Source organism: Dermacentor andersoni, chromosome 11 (assembly GCF_023375885.2).
Source record: "Dermacentor andersoni chromosome 11, qqDerAnde1_hic_scaffold, whole genome shotgun sequence".
Classification (NCBI taxonomy): Eukaryota; Metazoa; Arthropoda; class Arachnida; order Ixodida; family Ixodidae; genus Dermacentor; species Dermacentor andersoni.
Window position 1 is genome coordinate 15326080 of NC_092824.1, and position 21421 is coordinate 15347500.

At 46.0% G+C, this 21421-nt stretch overlaps 1 protein-coding gene across 1 annotated transcript in view; it reads left to right on the plus strand.

Moving 5' to 3' along the window:
• LOC126517682 (proton-coupled folate transporter-like) overlaps nt 1–21421 on the plus strand; it is a 70941-nt gene that overhangs the window by 45137 nt on the left and 4383 nt on the right. The window contains exon 5 of the mRNA XM_055064390.1: nt 19000–19083. Coding sequence (XP_054920365.1) covers nt 19000–19083 — 84 coding nt within the window. The remainder of the gene's footprint in view (nt 1–18999; nt 19084–21421) is intronic.

Genomic DNA, 21421 nt, shown 5'->3' on the forward strand with positions numbered 1-21421 from the left:
GGGCGAACTTGTGCCCACAAAACAGGCTACACTTATAGCACAACGAAAGCGGCGAACACAGTCGGCGATCGTCGGAAATCTGATCAGTGAGGCAAGCGCGTCGGCTTTTATACAGCAGTCGTCGAATGTTCCAGGCTAATCGTTCGGACCCGCGCGCCTTCCACAATGTTCTACACTATTCGCGTCACACGATGAACACAACGTTCGGCGACAACAGACAGCCGGGTAGAAGCATCGATAACTTTCCAGAAACTTCGGATACATGCAGGCGCGTCCCGCGCTGTGCGATTAGATTTGTTAGGTGGCGAAACGTGGTCGCCCGATAAAGATAAGTACACGTGTCAATATTTTATTAGAATGTGAAGACGTCTACCCAGCGGTCGATTTAGGCACCACTGGCCTCCTTGAAGCCCTTGGGTTCAGCGGGAGCAGTGGTAAAGCAAACAGGTCTGCAATAGACATCAGTAAGAGGCGATTGGAGGATTGGTGGAAGAAAAGTAGGGAAACGACAAAAGAAGGAGACGTACAAAAGCACAGTTCGCAATAGGGTATCAGAAAATTTGGACGTGGTAATTCATAGTGGGTTTTTTTTTTTTTCATTGGTGAACCTAGGTAGGATATTAGGCAGCATAGTAGTAAGAGCTTGGTGGCGCAAGCCACCGCCCCGTTCCAAAGGGGACGCTCATAACATCCATCCATCCATCCATGAGTCAAGATGCAGTGTTGAGGGGAGGGTAAGGATACGAGGGTAATAATAAAAATAGGACCAACAAGGTCATCCGTAGCTTGACACCAATATTACAAGAATTTGCTTTCTTCATGGACTGTGCCTTCTCTTTTCTTTGCCTGTGGTTCCATCCAAGTTTACTTCCAGTTACGCTGAAGTAATGCTGACCGTCAAAAATATTTGGGCATATGCTGTGCAACTTTCAGTAGCTGCGCATCACATGGTATACAGTGAACACCTGTTACGCCGCAGACTACAGTGATAACAGTCATGCTTTGCACGTACAGTTGGCGGCAAAAGCTTACGGACCACGCGAGCGCGTGTCAAACAGCCTCTCCGCAACACTTCCACTGCGTAAGCAGTCGCCCCACTCGACGGGAAAAGAACCAAAGTAGCACAAGGGAACTTGGTTAAAAGTGTACGTCATGGTGCCGCTGAGTGTAAACCAACTTTTGGTTTTCTTAGTTCGCCAACAGACGTATAGGGGCAACCTGCTTCGCGTATTCAGCATTTCCGATGCCGTCATGGGCATACTCGCTGTTCGAGGCACTCGCAGAGGGAAGTGAAGCGCCCAAGGGCAAGGCAGGGTCGCGACCAAACAGGTAAAACGGGTATTACCAGCACTTTCATGGCGTGAAGTATTGTAAACGAACATGACATATGGTAGTGCAATGTCCAAGTCACGGTGGCCTGGCGAAACGTACTTAGGTAGCATGTCAGTGATAGTCCGGTTCAATCGCTCACTCAGGCCATTGGTCTGAGGATGGTACGAGGTAGTGAGCTTGTGCTTGGTAGAGCAAGAATGCAAGACGCTGGCGATAACTTGGGAGAGGAGATTACGGCCATGGTTCGGGAGTAGATGTCGTGGAGCAGCGTGCACTAAGATGATGTCGTGGAGGAGGAAATTGCCACGTCAGTTGCACAGCTGGTCTAAAGTGTTCGGGTTATGGGGTAGTGTGTCTTGTAATCAGTAGCCACAGCGATCCGCCTGTTGCTGGACCTAGACTCGGGGGAAATGACCATGATCTAAGCCTACTTGAAAGAATGACTCAGTTGAATGTGGAGGAATTGAAGATACCCGGTTAGTCAACAAGATGCCTGTTTTTTTTCCGTTGCTGACGTCGTTTGCACTCAGCAATGTATTGCCACACACAATGGGGCCTCTAGAAGTGGCAGCAGACACTGTCGTAGGTGCGATGACACCAAATGACCTGCAATTGGTGCATCATCAAGCTCATGCAGAAGCTCATATAAACCCAAGTAGTGCCGTAAACCATGGATAACAAGAGAGCTATTAAAGAAAATAAAAAACGCGATAAGTTTTATGCCAGATTCATTAAGACTCGTGAAATTGCTGATCTTAAAGAATTTAAAGTTTACAGGAACAGTCTAAACAAGGAAATAAGGAATACCAGAGATAACTATTATCTACAATCTTCTTTATTGTGCGATGGAAACTCAGAAAAACTGTGGAGGAACCTTGATAATATAATGGAGCGGACACCACGCGCAGAACCAATTGGAAAAAATCAGCCTAGAAGGTCGTTTACTGTCCGAAACAGACATGGTGAAGGTGTTTAACGAATACTTCCTGAACAGAGAAACACAAGCGCATACGCGCCCGAAAACCACTCTCTCCCTACCTGGAAACTCAAACACAATCTTTTTCCATCCAACTAATCTCGACGAGGTACGAGGTCTGCTCTGTATTTATGGCAATGAAAAACTCTAAAACCTGTGATTCAAACGACCTGCAGATGAAACCCATAAAATATGTCATACACGATATAGCCCCCCCCCCCCATTCTAGTCCATATCTATAATATCTCTATTGCTGAAGGCATCTTTCCATCAAAAATTAAGGTTGTAAAGGCATTCCAATAAATAAGAAGGCAGACAGGTTCAATATTGAAAATTATCGCCCCATATCAATTTACCGTTCTACTGTCGACGATACGTATGACCCGAGTAATGGCAAGTGTGGGAAATTTCTTTAGATGACGCCGAAGGAGAGCTCTCGTAATGAAGATGTGCGCACTGGTGTCGATGAGTGCTGTGACAGGTGCGAAATCGACTTGAAGATATAGAAGGTTGTGACTTGTTGATAGCGTCAGTGGAGGAATTTGCAGCAAATAGGACATTGCAGCACCACCTCTAGGTACCGCATCGTCTAGTTTCCTGGCTGGGTGGGTCCTGGTTACGTCGGTGAAGTAGAGCGGTGAAGTTAGGGCAGACGTGGCTGATGACATTGTGGTGAGGGCGAGCAAGTGTAGCCGCAATCAGCAACAGAGGCGGCGGAATCTGTGACTTGAAGAGAGGGCTTCTAAAAGGTGTTTCGGGTCGGGTGCGTCCAACCACTGCAGCAGTGACAGGAGACATGGCCAATTCGGCCGCAGCAGAAACAGACTGGCTTTTCGTCAGGTGCGCGCAATTCAGATAGATTCAGACTACGGGGAATAAAGGGCTGGCTGTGATAGGTCAAAGGCGAAGTCATACTGGCGTTAGGGCGATTAAGAGAGCAGGCCGTGGGTAGGCCCAAGTTATCCATTTCCTGACAGACTGCAGTAAACACAAAGCAAACTTGTGCCGTCTGTAGAATGCAGTAAGGGTAACACATTGAAGGGCAATAACGCAGTAGTAATATAAAAAAGCACTGCAGTTTGGAATGACACGCACTGAAACCAACAAAGGTTCTTCGCTTAAGAACAAGAATGAAACAGGACCTATATATACCTATTGCGCTGAACTGAACCGGACACGTTGAGGCATAAAGAAATAAATGCAAAGTAATACACTGCAGTAGACACAAAGCAAACTTGAGGCATCTATAGAATTCAATAAGGGTAAAGTAGGGAAGCAAAAACCTAGCAGTAATGTAAGGAAAGCTCTGCAGTTTGGAATGAAAAGAATTGAATGGAACAAAGGCTCTTAACTTAAAATCTAGAATTAAACAGGAAGAATATGCTGCTATTTCACTGAACTATGCAAATTTTCAAGGAATAAATAAATGCAATGTAATACACTGTAGCAGACACAAAGCAAATTTGAGCCGTCTATAGAATGCAGTAAGGGTAAAACAGGTAATCAAAAACCTAGTAGTAATATAAAAAAAAACGCTGCATATTGGAATTAAAGGCACTGAACGCCACACGGGCTCTTCACTTAAAAGCAGAATTAAACACGAAGAATATGTTCCTACTGCGCTGAATGGAACCATGGACATGTTCAAGGAATAAAGAAATAAATGCAAAATATCGCATTGCAGTAGACACAAAGCAAACTTGAGACGTCTATAGAATGCAGTAAGGGTAAAACAGTTAGGCAATGAGCGAGAACTACTGTATTTACTGGAATATAGGCCTAGTACAAATATAGGTCGATCCCTATATATTGAACTGAAGGTCGGATAAAAATAGTAACTTTAATTTGGTCAGCCCATACCTTTTTAGAAAAAAACCAAAAACTTGGAAAGAGACTAATCTTCATTTACCGTAAGCTTGGGTGCTAAATATCGCTCGTCGACACCACTAACTCAATACTCGTTGGAACTGCCAGTACAGCAAGCCTGGATAATCTCGAGACCATTTTTACAGCATGCACGAAGGACGAACTCCGTTAGTTCGTTAGCATTGATTTTGTTTATGAATATAGGTCGAAATCCTTTGTTCATGAATAGATGTTGATAGCTCATTTTGCGTAACATCGTCGAAAAAATTAACGCTGACCTGTATTCGGATAAATACGGTAATTTGAACTGAAATTGTGCTAGGAGAGAATTAGGCAGTGCTCACAATTCAAGCAGGCAGCCTTAGCTATGACATTAGGTCAGGAGGGTTCAAACCAAAATAGGATGTAACCTGGTTGCTATACATGCAACTGTGGCAATCAGTAAGAATTGTCCTTGCGTTATGTATCTGTGAAACTTCCTGTTTGAGAAGTTTATGGTTCTTCTTGTAGTCAAGCAAGGCAAACTTGGAAACAATTTCCCCGAATCCCCTTCAAATGCCGGTCGCACGTGGCTCATTCCATAATTCAAAGCCTGCTGGGAAGCTGTGGGGAGGGCAACACCATAAAGATTCATCAGAAGTGGCCTCAATTGGTGAGTAAGGTCGCCGGAAACCACGAAAGCATCCCTGCCGACGAGCTTCTAGAGCTTTCCATAAAATTGACTTTAGTGAAGTATGCCTCTAAGAAATAGTAGCTACACTATGAATAAGAAACAACTGAAGTCCAATGCATAGTTGCAGTTTCGTCTGTGCATTATTGATGACAATGGGAAACAAATTGTGAAGAAAACAGTTATTGAAAGAGCACCGACACAAACATTTTATATCTTTTCTTTCTGTTGGGATAAGTAGCCAACAAACGAGTTATCACGGCACAAAACCTCGTTTGCTTCGGCGTACGACAGTTATATATCTAGATTTTTTTCTTATAGCGACTAATCCAAGTATGAACTCGACATTGTGCTTTAGTTCTGACATTTTTGAGCGTTGTCAGTGCAGCACAGTCAACGCAGATAGTGTAGGAAACCTCAGCGGGCACGACAAAAACTGTTGCAGCAACACTGAAAGCATGCAACTACGACTAATAACTGAGGACGATATGAAGTGCAACAGTGAAGGACTAGATCGTGGTACGAACAAGAGCTTGTACAAGGAGCATAGTAGCCAACACAAACTCGTGGCGTAACACTGCTCTTATGCCTAGGAATGTTTAGAAACCCACTTTGTTGATGTCAATGTCGCGAGGTGCTGCGTCTCGATGTTTTCTGTGTGCAGATACTTTAGAACAGATTGTAAATATGCTTTAAGGTACATTCGCTGTTGATATTTTGTATATCTGTGTGTGTGTCCACAGAAATCGATCTCACAATTATCGCAACTTCGGAATTTTGTATCAGTGCTGCGTTAAGGCGCTCTCTTTAGCGATCCCCAAGAAACTATGCACAATAAACCTACACGTACCAGTCGAGAACAAGGGCTTGCGTCGTCTCTTTCGTTCATCCTTGTGTCTGTGTTTGCGCGCTTGCCTTTTAATAACACAAATCCCTACCAACTTGCTCTCCTTACCATCGTTGGTGCCATAGCATGCACTGCTAGTAATTAACTGTCGCTATACATAATAACATGTGTATGGATCGGCTAAGTAATGTTTCCCAAACAGGCCTTCTGTATCTAAAATAGACAAATGTGTGACCTTCGGGACAACAACATAAGCGAGACCACACGTGGTAGCCTAGATGCTTGTACTATAAGTACTCCAACATCTTAGAAAGGTATCAATAAGAATATGCTAGTCAAATATATGAGGCATACACCATTTATAGGAGGGCATACATGTGTGTTAGCGCTCCGTCCATTTTGCTTTATAAGTATGAGGTGTATATACACTATCGTGGGGTTTCTTTTCTAGTCTTATAATCGCTGCTTGGGTGATTGTTGTATCAGTTATAACATGTGCTATACCAAAACAAGATTATTGTACCTATGCAAGAAAAAGAAGATGACTTGTGGCCGTGTTGAAAGGAGAGAGGAAGAGGACGATGGCCAACAGCAACTCCGCTTGCTATTCTCGAGCTCACCATTGCGACTAAAATAAACGACGCCTGCGCTCGTAACCATATGCGAAATTCTTTCTAATTAGTGAGTAACCATGTCATTCCCTCTGCATTCCACGTTGGGTGCTGATTTCACTAATTTATCCACTGACAAAACGGTCCTTTATTCTGGACTCTTGGCCAACATTGTCACTGAAAAGTATCTGCACTGATACTTTCGGGAGCATCTAAACATGGAGGACCGTGAAGTATGGGAAGAACAAAGCGCGTTGGAAATGACTATGTAGTAGCACCACCTTGGACTGATTTCAATGTGCATTGACTAGAGCAAATTCGAAATTGTTTGTTGACAGTTACTGAGTCAGAAGAGTGAACAGACTGATGGTAGCATCCAAGGAGGCAACTTACCTGCATCATGCCGCTTGCCGGGTATGGCCCATCCAGTTTGCATATAATTACGTTATGGCACATGAAAGACTGATATTTTAAACAGTGCACCCTCTTGTGCCCCGAAAAGTTCGACTGTTGATTCCTCTTTGGGCCACATATGGGCGGAGCAGTCCCGTCCATAAATGCCCAGCAATTATGGAGTGATGCCCCTTTACTTCTGACGGCCTGCATCAAGGGAGAAGAAATGTATAAGCAAGCTACCCTACTGAAGGTATGCAAATATAATTATTGTATTATGGCTGCTCCTATTGCGTCGCAAACTACAAATGGTCATCAGAAAGCAAATACAATGTGTGCCACACACAGTGATTTACAAAGAAATGCAATGCGCACCACATAATGACGTTATTCTTAGTAGACTCTTAGTTGGTATAATGACATTATATCTTCAATTTCTTTGTGGGGAATTGAACACAAAAATACTTTTTGCCCATCTCGCGACATTTTTTTAGCACTTCATAGGTGTAAGTGAGCATTCATGTGATCAGTTTAGACCTGTTCTCCCAATCCCCAATAGATTAGCTTGCTTCCATGATACAAAGGAAATCACATTTACAGAATATAATTTTGGCTGTTTAGATAATCGTTGCGCCTATTTTCTGCCATAATAACCTTCAGGTATTAATACTGGCATGAAGCACCAGAGAGCCCGTAGCAGGAAAGTGATTCTCAGGGTTTTGGTGACAGATAAACCTGTACACAAGTTCCTATGTAAATACAATTGCGCAGTATCACCACTTAGTGAAATAACGACATACCGGCACATTAAGAAATACTTTTTCAGATATTCCTAATAAGAGAACATGTTCCACGTATCCTCCCCACCAAAGACCTTGTTCTTGCCCATCTTAGCTCGACAAACTATAGTGCACTAAAAAAATGAAAATGTGCATTATGTGCTCACTTGCAGAATAATCTAAACTGCCCTAGAAATGTCATATGTAAGCCAGCAATCGCAACATTTCAGTGCTCCTTTCAACGCTGACATGCATTTCTGCAACAATTAGCACAATTACAGATGAATCCTTGAGCACGCTGCTAAATATGCAAATTAATAAATTGGGTTTTAACCATGCGTCGGCAAACATTCTCTGTCTGTTGTTCAAAACAACAAAAATAATGCAGTCACACTTCACTTTAATGCTTGCTTAGTTAAGCTTCAGCACTACTTTGTACTGTGATAGGTAGAGGCACAAAAATCGACACTGCAGTGCTGGAATATGAACTCGTGCCTGCGTGGTACTTACATTCGAAAAGTCCCCGAGAGACGCAGGAGAAAGCCAGTGGTGGTTGTGGCAGTCACTCAACAGTTAGCCAAAGGTTGCTGTGATATGACTAATCAGCTGTGACGTCACACTAGACATTGCAGATGAATGCCTCCCATTGCGAGGCTCACTGCATCATCAGATAGTGTCCAAAGCAAAAGATGTTACTTGCGCAGAAATGGTAACGTTTGAAAACATGTTCCATATCTATGCGTCTGAAACCAAGCGCACTTGCCCTGCGGCATGTTTATTCTGTAGGAGTTTCGTCATGCCCTCGTACATTGCTTGTAAGGATATTACACCCAAAACAAATTGCGTCATATTACGTTGCTGTGTCCCTCAGTTTAAGGTTGTGGCAGTAAACAGTTTCAGTTGTGATGAAGCAACCAGTTTGATTGCCCAATTTTATATCGTACAATTTGCCAGCCCCACGTGGTTATTGTTTCTGTACCAGAGATATCTGCATATGGGGGTCAGCAAGAACTCTGCTTTGCAGTTACACATGTAGCGCTTACCAACGATTTTCTATATGTTCACGTACTTTATTCTTCTTGTCACTTCTTGATGACAGGCAATCGGTATTTTGGACGTGTTTGCCCCTGTGAACTGGAATCCAGTATGAAAAAGAAAGGCTTGTTCTCAGCGTTGCATTAAACATTCACTCACTGAGGCATAAACACGAACAAATGGATCAGCTGATACGTAATCTTCCGGTATCTTTTGATTGTTTCATGTTTAAAGGAAACATGGTGCGCACAAGAAACTCATCTCATCTCGATGGAATCATTCTCGCGCTTTTTCTTCAACAGAGGGACCCGAGGGGGCGGCCTGGCAGTCTATATTACATCTTGTTACGCATTCGAGCTTGTTGGACAATTTTCAGTGATAACAAATGGCTATGAAATTCGCACATTACGTCATACTGGTACGTGCCGCATCCGCGCACTAACTATGCTCTTCAAATGTTACACCATCGCTTACCACGCCTGTTAAACACGCTTAAACGTAATAACATAGATGTCACTTCTTGTCCTATATCGCGTTTATATGAGTATTTCAGTGATTTTTGAACACGACTTAATTTGTTTGAGACTGTCTCTGAGGTAACTGTCGTTACACATCTCCGTTTGATATTAGCCTTTGTCAACGGCTGAATCATGTCTTATTCTTTAATTACAATGTTTACTTGTTCTACAACTGCTTTTGTTGCTCTAGTGTACACTGTGGATTGCGTAGTTTTTTGTGGTTTGTAATGCTTTTTTTTACATTGCATTTCTGTTTGCTCGCATAATGTCTAAGCCAACTTGTCATTTTTTTGCTTATGCGTTATTTTTGTCGGTCCTGAATCAGTGCCTGTGCCTGCTGCTGCTGCCCTCAGACCGGGTTTAAGGCCCGTCAAGTTGCTGCGAGAAACGTTTTCCTTAAATCCCCCATAAGTTGTATGTTTATGGAAATAAAGGCAAATTGAAAAGTCTTATCGGTAGTTTACAGGCCCCCGAGCGGAAACCGTGACTAGTTTCTCAATTGTGCTAAGAAATTTCTAGAATTTTGTGCTATTAACCGTTACATTGTGGTCTTGGGTGGCGATTTCAATATAAATGTAGCAAAAAATTATTACACGTCACTTAATCTCGCCTACATAATTGAATCGAATGGTTTTACAAATGTGACAGTGTCTGCCACAAGAATTATTGCTTCCAGCCAGACAACTATAGATTTATACGTCGTGAACGTAGACACTACTGTCGAATGTGCTGGTACATTGTCGTCCGACATTAGCGACCACTGTCCAATTTTTGTGTCGGTTGTACAAAAACTTTAAACTTTCGCTAAACGTCCTTACTACCGATCAGTCAATTAATGACACAAATCTTAATAAATTTAGAGAAATAATAACCAGTGCTGACTGGTCCGAAATTTATACTTATAGCAGTGCAGATGAAGGGCGCAATATATTGTTGCGTGTGGAAAGACACAGACAGAAGAGGCTATTTACAGGCTATTTACATTGGAGCCAGGCAGCCAGGCCGACACTCGCTCGCGCCAAGCGCACCGACCAACTTCATCGTCGTTCTCGCGGCGGCTCGTTTCTTGAGCATCGCTCGATGATATCGTATTACAACCCCCCCCCCCCCCCCCCCCCAGCGGCAAAAGCAACGTCACGGTGCTGTTAAATATCCAAGGCGCGTGGAGAGTTGTAAGGCTTGAGTCGGGCGACGTGGACAATGTAACTGGTTTTCACAGCGGAGGACGTAGTGGGCGTGGCTAGAACGATTTCATAGGTGACATCGGTCACTTTGCGGAGCACGCGATATGGACCTGTGGAACAAGAAAGGAGTTTTTCACATAGGCCAACTTTGCGCGAAGTTGACCAAAGCAACAAGAGGCTGCTGGGCACAAAATGGACATCACGGTGACGGAGGTCGTAGCGTTGCTTCTGCTTGTCTTTAGACACTTGTAGAGGAGCGCGCGCAAGTTGGCGAGCGTGGTCAGCATGGGCGATTGCATCACGAGCATAATCGCTAGTTGAAGCTGTGGCGGACGGAAGCACAGTGTCCAGTGGTAGCGTTGGTTCGCGGCCATACAAGAGGTAAAACGGGGAAAAGCCAGCAGTTTCCAGATGGGAGGAGTTGTATGCAAAGGTAATGTAAGGTAGAGCCAGGTCCCAGTGACGGTGGTCGTCTGAAACGTATTTGGATAGCATGTCTGTAAGGGTGCGGTTCAAGCGCTCAGTGAGGCCGTTCGTTTGGGGATGGTAGGTGGTGGTAAATTTATGCCGTATTGAGCAGGCACGCATGATGTCGTCGATGACTTTGGCCAAAAACGTACGGCCACGGTCTGTTAGCAATTGACGCAGAGCACCATGCATCAAAATAATATCATGTAGGAGGAAGTCCGCAACATCAGTTGCGCAACTGGTCGGAAGAGCACGGGTTACGGCGTAGCTGGTCGCGTAGTCCACCGCGACTGCAACCCACTTGTTCCCTGATGTAGATTCCGGAAATGGGCCGAGAAGGCTTAAGCCGACACGATGAAAGGGCTCGGCAGGAATGTCGAGCGGCTGCAGGTAACCAGCGGGGAGCAGGGAAGGCTTCTTGCGTCGTTGGCAAACTTCACAAGCGGCAACGTGATGTCGTACGGAACGGGCAAGACCCGGCCAGAAAAAACGGCGACGTACACGGTCATAGGTTCGAGATACGCCGAGGTGTCCTGCCGTTGGTGCGTCGTGGAGCTCTTCTATAACGGCGGAGCGGAGGTGTTTAGGTATTACAAGTAGGAACTCAGATCCGTCCGGATGAAGGTTACGACGGTACAGAGTAACGTCGCGGAAAACGAAGAGGCGTAGAGTAGCATCGGCCAGAGAGTGCTCAAAACGGTCGATGAGTGCTCTGATGTAGGCGTCACGGCGTTGCTCGTCGGCGAAATGAAGCAGCTGTGATACAGAGAATACGCAAGAAGCACTGGCAATATTAGAGGAGTCACAGTCGTCAACAGGGTAGCTCGACAAGCTGTCAGCGTCTTGGTGCAGGCGGCCAGACTTGTACACCACGGCATATGAAAATTCTTGTAGCCTCAAAGCCCATCGACGAAGCCGGCCTGTAGGATCCTTTAGCGAAGAGAGCCAGCAGAGAGCATGATGGTCAGTGACTACGGAAAAAGGGCGACCGTAAAGGTAAGGACGGAACTTCGCAACCGCCCAGACTACAGCAAGGCATTGTCGTTACGTAATGGAATAGTTGCGCTCCGATGGTGTGAGGAGGCGGCTCACATAAGCAATAACGCGATCCTGTCCACGCTGACGCTGGGCTAAGACGGCATCTACGCCATGACCGCTGGCATCTGTATGCAGTTCTGTAGGGGCATCAGGGTCGAAGTGGGTGAGAATGGGTGGTGAGGAAAGAAGAGTAACGAGACGAGAGAAGGCGGCGGCTTCTGCAGTACCCCACGAGAATTCTACGCCTTTATTAAAAAGATTAGTGAAGGGTCTAGTAATTGCCGCACGTTCGAACGTCTGCGGCTGTCTTCGGAACCGGAAACTCTCTGACAGCGTGAGTTTTGTTGGGATCAGGCTGTACTCCGGAAGCGCCAACGAGATGGCCCAGAAGAGTAATTTGCCGGTGGCGAAAACGACATTTGGACGAGTTAAGTTGCAGCTTCGCCTTTCGAAATACATCAAGTATAGTTGTGAGACGTTCAAGGTGAGTGTCGAACGTTGACGAGAAGACGATGACGTCGTCGAGGTAGCAGAGGCATGTGGACCATTTGAAACCTTGGAGCAAGGAGTCCATCATACGCTCGAAGGTGGCAGGGGCGTTGCATAATCCAAACGGCATTACTTTAAATTGGTATAGGCCATCAGGTGTGATGAACGCGGTTGTTTCTCTGTCCATATCGTCAACAGCAATCTGCCAGTATCCAGAACGAAGATCAATAGGCAAGAAATAGCTGGAACCGTGCAGGCAGTCAAGGGTGTCGTCTATACGTGGGAGCGGGTAGACGTGCTTCTTAGTAATGTTGTTCAGATGACGGTAGTCTACACAGAAGCGCCACGTGCCGTCCTTCTTCTTAACCAACACCACAGGTGACGCCCAGGGACTCGAAGAAGGCTCAATGATGTTTTTATCGAACATTTTGTTGACTTCGTTTTGAATTACTCGGCGTTCCGACGCAGAAACTCGATACGGTCGTCGGTGAATAGGCGTAGCATCGCCAGTAAGAATCCGATGCTTGACCGCGAGCGTCTCGCCTAAAGGGCGATCGTCGAAGTCGAAAATACCTCGGTAGGACGATAATACTTGGCAAAGCTCTTCAGCCTGCGCCGAGGACAGGTCCGTCGCAACCATTTTCTTTATATTGGGATCGGCACCCGAGGCTGGCACGAGGGGCCTGCTAAGCTCGCGAGAACCATCGGTCGATAACGCTGCCACGTATTGGTCGCCGAGACAATCAACGGTGGCAAGGCAAATACTTTGCGGTAGAATTTGCTTTGCCAATCCAAAGTTACAGACAGGCATGCGAATGTGGTTCCCAGTAATATTAAGTATACTGTGAGGCACTGTAACATCATACCTTATTGGAATGTCGGGCAGAGAAGTGACGAGGTACTCGCCATCAGGAACTGGTGGGAAAGACAACAGTTCAATGTAGGCTATTGACTTTGGCTGCAGGCGAAGAAAGCCGGGGGGACGTAAGCGGCAGTGGGGTGCGTCAGAAGGTTCTGCGAGCATCGGCAACTCAAGGCGAAGGGTACTGAAAGAGCAGTCAATAAGAGCAGAATGTGCGGAGAGAAAATCGAGGCCGAGAATGAGTTCGTGGGGGCAATGAGCTATTACGGTGAAGAGGACAGGAGTGCGGCGGCCGGCGATGCTGACGCGTGCCGTACACATGCCGATGATAGGCACAGTACCGCCATCCGCGAACGCGGACGACGCTTGCCGACGCTGGGGTGAGGAGCTTGTTCAGTCGTCGTCGGAAGGCAGCACTCATAATTGAAAGATGCGCTCCTGTATCGATGAGTGCCGTGACAGGATAGCCGTCAACGTCAACGTCAAGAAGGTTTCGGTTCGTGGGTAACGTGAGCAGAGGATTTGAGGGCAGGGTCGACAACGCACCTTCACCTCCAGAAGCTGCAGTGCCTAGTTTTCCGGCTGGATCCGGGAGGCGATAGGCGGCGTAGAGAAGCGACGGGGTTGGGGCGAACGAGACTGATGGCGTCGAGGTGAGGGCGAGCGGCTGTACCGAAGGTTCGGAGCAGGAGCATCAGCGGCAGTGGATTCATGGCGGGTGGTATGGGGAACGGAAGGTCCAACGGTGCGGGAATAAACGGCGGTGTATGTCCGAGGAAGTGGTGGCCATCGGTTGCGGCAGTGACGAGCGACGTGGCCGATGCGACAGCAGTGGAAGCAGTTCGGCCGGTCATCTGGGGTACGCCAATCGGACGGGTTGCGGCGAGATGTGGCGGAAAAGGACTGCCGAGGACGAGGAGGACCGCTAGAGAACTGGGGAACGCTGGGTTGAGACGTGGAACACACGGAGTTCAGACTCATGTTCTCAAGTTCCTGTCGGACGACGGCCTGGACCATCGCAATGGTGGTTGCTGGCGGATCGGGAGGCGTCGTGGAGAAAGCTGGCGAATAGGTGGCCTCGAGTTCGCGGCGAACAATACGGGTGACGTCGTCACAGGTGGTGGTCTGACGTGGTCGACCCTCACATGTCGACGTAGCAGCAGTGTTGGGTAGCCGCGTGAGGTGGTATGTGATACGGCGGCTCATAGCTTGTTCAAGGCGACGGCATTCTTTGGTGATTGCTTCGATAGTCGAGACGTTGCCGAAAACAAGCAAATTGAAAACGTCGTCAGCGGTGCCTTTTAGAATATGTGACACTTTATCCGCTTCGGACATAGCATTGTCAGCTTTGCGGCATAGAGCTAAGACGTCGAGGATGTAGGAAACGTACGGTTCCGTAGATGACTGAACACGAGACGCAAGAGCCTTTCTCGCGGCAGCCTTGTGCCCAATGGGGTCGCCGAACAGTTCCCGTAGCTTCTCTTTGGAATTGTCTCAACTGGTTATCTCGTCGTCATGCGTTTGGTGCCACACGCGTGGGGTGCCGCCGAGATAAAAGATGACATTGGCGAGCATAATAGTTGGGTGCCACCTGTTATTAGAACTGGCGTGTTCATAGAGTTTGATCCAGTCGTCAACATCCTGGCCCTCCAGGCCAGAGTCGCGATGGGTCGCGATGTGGGGCGACCGTGACGATTGGAGCAGTGGGACAAACCGAAGCCGTTACAGAGGTGGGCGCGTCACCGGGAGTCATGGTGACAAGCTCGGTGTGCCGACCACTTCTTAGTTCCGTGGTGAAGACGGGGATCGCTGACCTCCACCAGAATGTTGCGTGTGGAAAGACACAGAAGAGGCTATTTACTGGCTATTTACACTGGAGCCAGGCAGCCAGGCTGATACTCGCTCGCGCCAAGCGCACCGACCAACTTCATCGTCGCTCTCGCGGCGTATCGTTTCTTGAGCATCGCTCGATGATATCGTAATAATATTTATAAATGAATTTCCTGAAATATACGATGCATGTTCCCGTGGTCCACAAAGCGCCAATTTAAAATAATTAGAAAACCATGGATTACGCCATCGCTTTATAAGCAGATAAAAAAGAAAGACAACATGTATCAAAAATTTTCGTCCAGCCGAGATTTGGCGGGCCTGACTGCCTTCAAACAGTTTAGAAATAAATAAAAACCGCGAGTTGAATAAGGCGCATAAGCAACATTGTGCGAATATATTTGAAAAAGATGGTCTCTGTGATGCGAAATTAGTTTGGAAAACAATAAATGCAGTCATTAACATGCCCAAGCCCTCCGATTCTATAGGAGGTTTACAATAAACGGTGTAACCTTAGTGGGCACTGAACTAGCGGATAGCTTTAATAAACACTTTTTTGGTCTCCATAAAACAGACTACAACAAAGATGCTACCTGCCTAATCTCTGTACAGACACCTGACTCCTTCTTTCTCCACCCTACCCACCCATTCGAAGTTCTTGCTCCACTAATGGCCTTGAAGAATAGCTCCAGCCTTGGCGCAGAGGGTCTGTCAGTAAAACCAATTAAATTTGTAGCGGACCTTCTTGCACCTCACTTATCGTATATATTTAACCTATCGATATCCTCCTCTGCCTTCCCTGACAGACTAAAACTAGCCAAAGTTATTGTTATCCATAAATCTGGGACGACACAAGACATGGGCAACTATCGACCATCGACCAATATCGATTCTGCGAATTTTCTCGAAACCACTAGAAAAAATTTTGCTTAAGCGTCTGGAAATTTACTTTAATGATAATCGCCTGTTCACAGATTCCCAATTTGGTTTTAGACAAGGCTTATCTACAGAATTTGTGTTACTTAAACAAAAGTAACTAATTTTGCAAAACATTGAAAATAAGCTTCTAACACTGGGCAATTTCGTAGATTTCAGCAGAGCATTTGACTGTATTAATCATAACATTCTTTTAGATAAACTGTATGCCTACGGTATACGACGCAATCCGCTTAAGCTGATAAGGCTATACCTTGAAAAACGGCAGCAATCGGTATGTGTCGATGGTTGTAGCTCCAGTTTTGAATGTATAAGATGCGGAGTACCGCAGGGCAGCATGTTAGGTCCATTCCTTTATTTACGTGTGTATAAACGATCTCGTCCATATCTCCAAGAGAGCTAAATTGATAATATATGCCGACGTCACTAGTTTAATTTTATCTGGAAACTCATCGAATGAACTCCTGCTTGAAGCGAACGTCATGTTAGAAAGTCTCCATAACTGGTCCCATGTAAACAGCTTAAAAATTAATTATAATAAAACAAAAGCGGTTATTTTTGGTTCGATAAATCGGCATGTTACGATGTCAATCCCACTGCTTATTGGAGACTACGCTACCAAAATCGTAAGTAAATATAGATCTCTTGGTGTAATATTTGACGAACATATTAAATGGGCTGATTAATTCCGTTATCTTTCTTTAAGCTTGTCAAAATCTTAGGAGCTCTTCAACGAGGTCGCGACTTGTTTCCCGTGAAAGTAAAAAAATTAATATATCATTCATTATTTTATTCTCAAATAAGCTACTGTCATCTTGTGCGGGGAACTGCGGCTCGCGTGCATCTAAACCAACTACTACTACTGCAAAAATAAGCTGTCCGCATAGTTTCTGGCTCAAATTACCTAGCTCATACCAGACCATTACTTGTTAAACATAGGATATCTCCCATCCACCATCTAGTGTCATTTACCATACTTCGCCTTTTGAATAACTTGAGCTTACCTAGGGCTAAGTTCATAATCCAACGCTCATCGATGACACAAACGCACACTCATAGAAGCACCAGAAGCAAATAGAAATGGCATCCACCCCGACTTCGCACAGCGTTGCACAGCATCGCACAGCATCCACCCCGACTCCCAAATGTTGCATTTGCTGGTTCCGAACACCCTTAACACAAACAAATGGTACACAGAAAATATGAACCGAAACAAAAAAAAACAATTTTTCAGCAATTTTTTGAGCATGTGGTGGGCTCAAACCCAAATTAAGATATTCTATTTAATTTTTTCGCCACGGTATAAAGGGAAAAATGCTGCTATGTGTTGTGTCTGGACTTCATTTACTATATTGTAGTGTTGAATTGCAATTATGTTTTAAACCTTCTCTTTCTGCTATACCATTGTTTTATGCTTCTTTTTTGCTTCTCGGTGCATTGTATATTTGAATTTTACTTTCGTCTTACATTAAGTTTAATTGTAATTCTGCATTGTGTACGGTTCCTTGATTCGTGATGTATGTGAAATTGTATTTTTTCCCATTTAATGCTGCCATTTTCTGAATGGGCCCCGGACACCGTCAAGCTACTTCAGGGCAGCTTTTTATCCCGGTATTTTTCTATTGGAGAAATAAAGAATCTTAAATTTCAATCTTCGAATAGGCTCCAAATCGCCCCACAGGCTGGGGTACGCCAGCCGGCGCGATGTGATGCACAAGGCTTTACAGCCAGGCACTGTAACGTTCTGAGCGCTGAAGATTTTCTCTGGCACTCTCAACGCAGAAAGCAGTTCTGTGGCATCGTCCTTCTCTAATCGAAACTGCTGCCTAAAAAAAAGATTGTTCATTGTTCAATGTTTCCAATATTCAGCAGCCCTTGACGAGAGCGATACTTCAGTGGCTCTGACTCGCAGCAACACCTAATTTCATATTGCAGCTCGTCCACAGAGTACTCGCCTTTCAAACGCTGCCGCTCCACACGCGTAAGAATGAGGTCGTCGGTCTCTGCCAACGTTATCGTTGACAGGAGGCGATGATCACTAAGAATACTTTTTCGGCATGCCGAGAGTTATTCATAGTACACAGCGAAGCGATCGCAATGCAAGGAAACCGCAGTTCACGAGGCCAGCAAATCACTCACGGACACCCTGCTTTCGGTTATGGTGTCACTTGGCTTTGCTCGGTGCAAAAAACACAATTAATTTTGTCGATCTCGGGTGGCACCGCAAAACGCACACAAACACGCTGATTGCACGTTAAGCTGGCCTAGTCCGCTAACATTGCGCAACGGCCAACTAATACAGTCGTAAACGTGCGCTGCTTAGCGTATGCTAAAGTTGCATACGCTAAACTAAAACTGTCTAATAGCGTGCGTACGCTAAACGGTATGGGTCGGTTAGGGTTCTGCGCATGCACATTTCGATCCCGCAAGCCCACTAAGCCCGCTATTAGGCTTAACATGTTAAACTAAAGCTGTCTGTTATGGAGTAATCGGCGGTGCTATGTCTTTTTTTTTTTCGAATACTTCCATTATTCTGCGTTTTAGATAACACTATCGGGCTAAAAAGCGGGATCTATTAGGAAGCACGTTTCAAAGTCAAACAAGTTCAGTGAGTCAAAAAGCTCGACGAGAAAAATAATACACACAAAAAATAGTCAATGCTAATCTGGCGCAGTATTGCCGTAACAAAGTCGTAATTATACAGAGGACTATTTACAATATATATTTGCACGCTGACCAATGTAGGTGACAGCTAGAGCAAGTGCCAGTTCGTCGTCGTCCTTTCGGGGCAACCATTCTCATCTTTCAAGAGCGACTTGTAGAATGCACGTAGCAATCTATATTCACGGAAAACAAATTTGCTGGTGTAAAGAAACATCGAAAAATTGTGGGCGGAATTCTGTGATAGTAAAAAGCCGGAACGCTGCACCTTAAATTATACACTCTATATATATTAATATCAACAATATAGTATCAACAATAGTAACAATATCAACACGGCGAATCTGATGTGTAGAGGACAAAGTAGCAAAGAAAGCTGCCTCTTTAAACAAGCGCATTTAGATGGGCGCGGCACCATAACATATCAACGCCTCCTGGCTAAGCCCTGTCGCAGTTGTAGCCTCGTGGTTACATGGCCTGTCTGATTTTGTCTTTTCGCTGCAGGCTATGTTCTGGGAACCTTGGAGGCGTCGGCGCCCATCGGCATCAAGTCGCATGCGTCTAAACTTCTGAACCGAGACGAAACTAGTAAGCCCGACGCTCATTTTTTCGCTCAATTTTGTACAGGGGAACAAAGGCAAAAAAGAAAAAGAAATCGCATATTCGCCGGAAAGGAGAAACATCCACAGCGATAACAATGTATTGGACAGTCCGGATTAAGTATCGTAGTTTTAGTGGCTGTGTAAATTGCAGTAAACATTCGCTCATTGGATTAACGTGCACGGTGTCACGCGCACGGGCAACGTGAGCAGATCTCACCCAATGACGAACGCTCGCTGCCGCAACGCTGGCACAGAGGGGAGTGAACACGTCGTGCTGCCTTCTGCTTCAACGCGTGTCCGCTACTTGCCGCGCCGGATAGAGAGAGGGAGACAGCATTGGGGGGGGGGGTCGGCAGAGAAAAGGAAAGCCGACTGACCACACCGCACCGTTCTAGCGAGCGGCTGACACCTGAACATCGGTCATCAGTGTGGGGAAGAGAAAAGGCGGAAACATGAGATAGGAAGGAAGAGCGCTATCTCAGCTGATAGCTCTGCTGTGATGCGATGCTCTGCGAACACTAGAAGCGCTTAGTGGAAACGCGAAAAACAAGTCCCGCTACGACCGCTTCCTTACGGGAGGACAGCACACACAAAGCCATCAGCTATCTCGACTATATTGCGCACTTTTTGCAGCCATGGGAGGATACTTCCGTGATCGGGCGCGCAGTATGCGCTCTGTCGTGCGGACAGCCATGCGTCGCAACGGCCGCCTATAAAAGACGCGCGCTTGGTCCCACTCCCCTTCCTCTTCCTTGCGCGCGCTTGATTACGTCATCGAGCTCGTGGAAAGATGGCGCGCTTCAAGCCACTATATTTCTTGGCTCACTCGCGCACCCTTTCCTTCCCGCTGACACCATATACTGTGCGCCCCGTGCGTTAGGGTCTCGTCGTTAACGTCACAGTGAAGGCGGAGACGATTTCGAAAATTCGTCTAGTCTGTCTCAATAAAAAAAATCGGCAAGATTCTGACTGGTGTTGTAGAAGTCGCGGGTTGTTTTTTCGTAGCTGGGTGCTTTTCTTTCGTGGGACGAATCATTGGATTTTGCAAGTACTGCTCCAGGAGGGCGTATGTAACCTGCAAACAGAGACCTCAGGAGAGCACATGAGGTTATAAAGAAAGCGCTTTGTTCATGCCGAGTCACTCATTGCTGCGACGTGATATTCTCATGCGCGAACACAAGAATCTCATAAACGACGCAGCTGCCGACCAAGCGATGCGGGCCAAGGGGACTCACGGACGCGTGAGTAGCACCGATGTGTGAAAACGAGACGGCAGGCGAGAGTTTGTCTGTCTTCTGTGTGTGTCTGCGTTACGATTGGGCATGATACCACTTGGAAGCCTATCGAGCAAGAAACGACTGCAGCGTCGAGAAAGAAATACTACCGGGAATTGGTAAACGTGCCAGCTCGCAAGAAAGCAACACAAGATTCCACCTGGCGGTTTCCAGAGTTCCTGTGAAGAGGAATCGTTGGGCTCACTGGTCTGTCATGCCTTACTAACGGCGCCAGACCTTGAGGAGACATTATTCTGCGTGGCCGTCTTGGTGGCTCCTTTTCTTTCCCTCCGTATATATTGCTGAGCTAGTTGGTTGCATTGCGATTGATTCGACCACCATAACCTAAGACAGTGATGACAGAAAATAGGGACGAGGACTACAGCGATATTCTTGTTCAGTGGCGTAGCCAGGGGGTGACGACACCGGGCACGTCGCCTTCTACACGCCCCCCCCCCCCCCTCCCCCTTTGAAATATTTCTGTTGTTATGCGGTATGTCTGGTCCTGCCCGCCCCCCCTTGCGTCCTCCTCAGCACCAAGTGCGTACCACTCCTGAAAAAAAAATTTCTAGGTAAGCCATTGTGACCTTGCTCCATTATGTACTGTCGGTCCTGTATTACGTTGTGTTGGTTGAATCAATCTCAGTCTTTCACTGTGCAACTTGCCTCATAGTCTCTATTATGGGAAATGCTGTCTCTAATAATTTACTAGCATTATTCGCCAAATTTTAGAAAGCTTTATCGATGCATTTTGATGTGCATTATCGTATAAACCTTCATTTGAAATGCTTACCTTTTACTTTTGTTGTCTTGTCCGTTTCATTACACGTACCAGTTACCAAGCTTGGTGTCGCGACGGACCCTTTAAAGCTGCTTTGTTTGATACCTTTCTTCTACTTGCTTATTTTTTCTTCTAATACATCACAATTGCATTGCCCGAAACAACTTGTTTGATTTACCTAACCTAACACTGTGAGACAAGTGCTTGTCCGGTTAGTACATGGTGTTATGTGATGGAATGCCAGAAAATCAGTAATAATCACGGTGTAC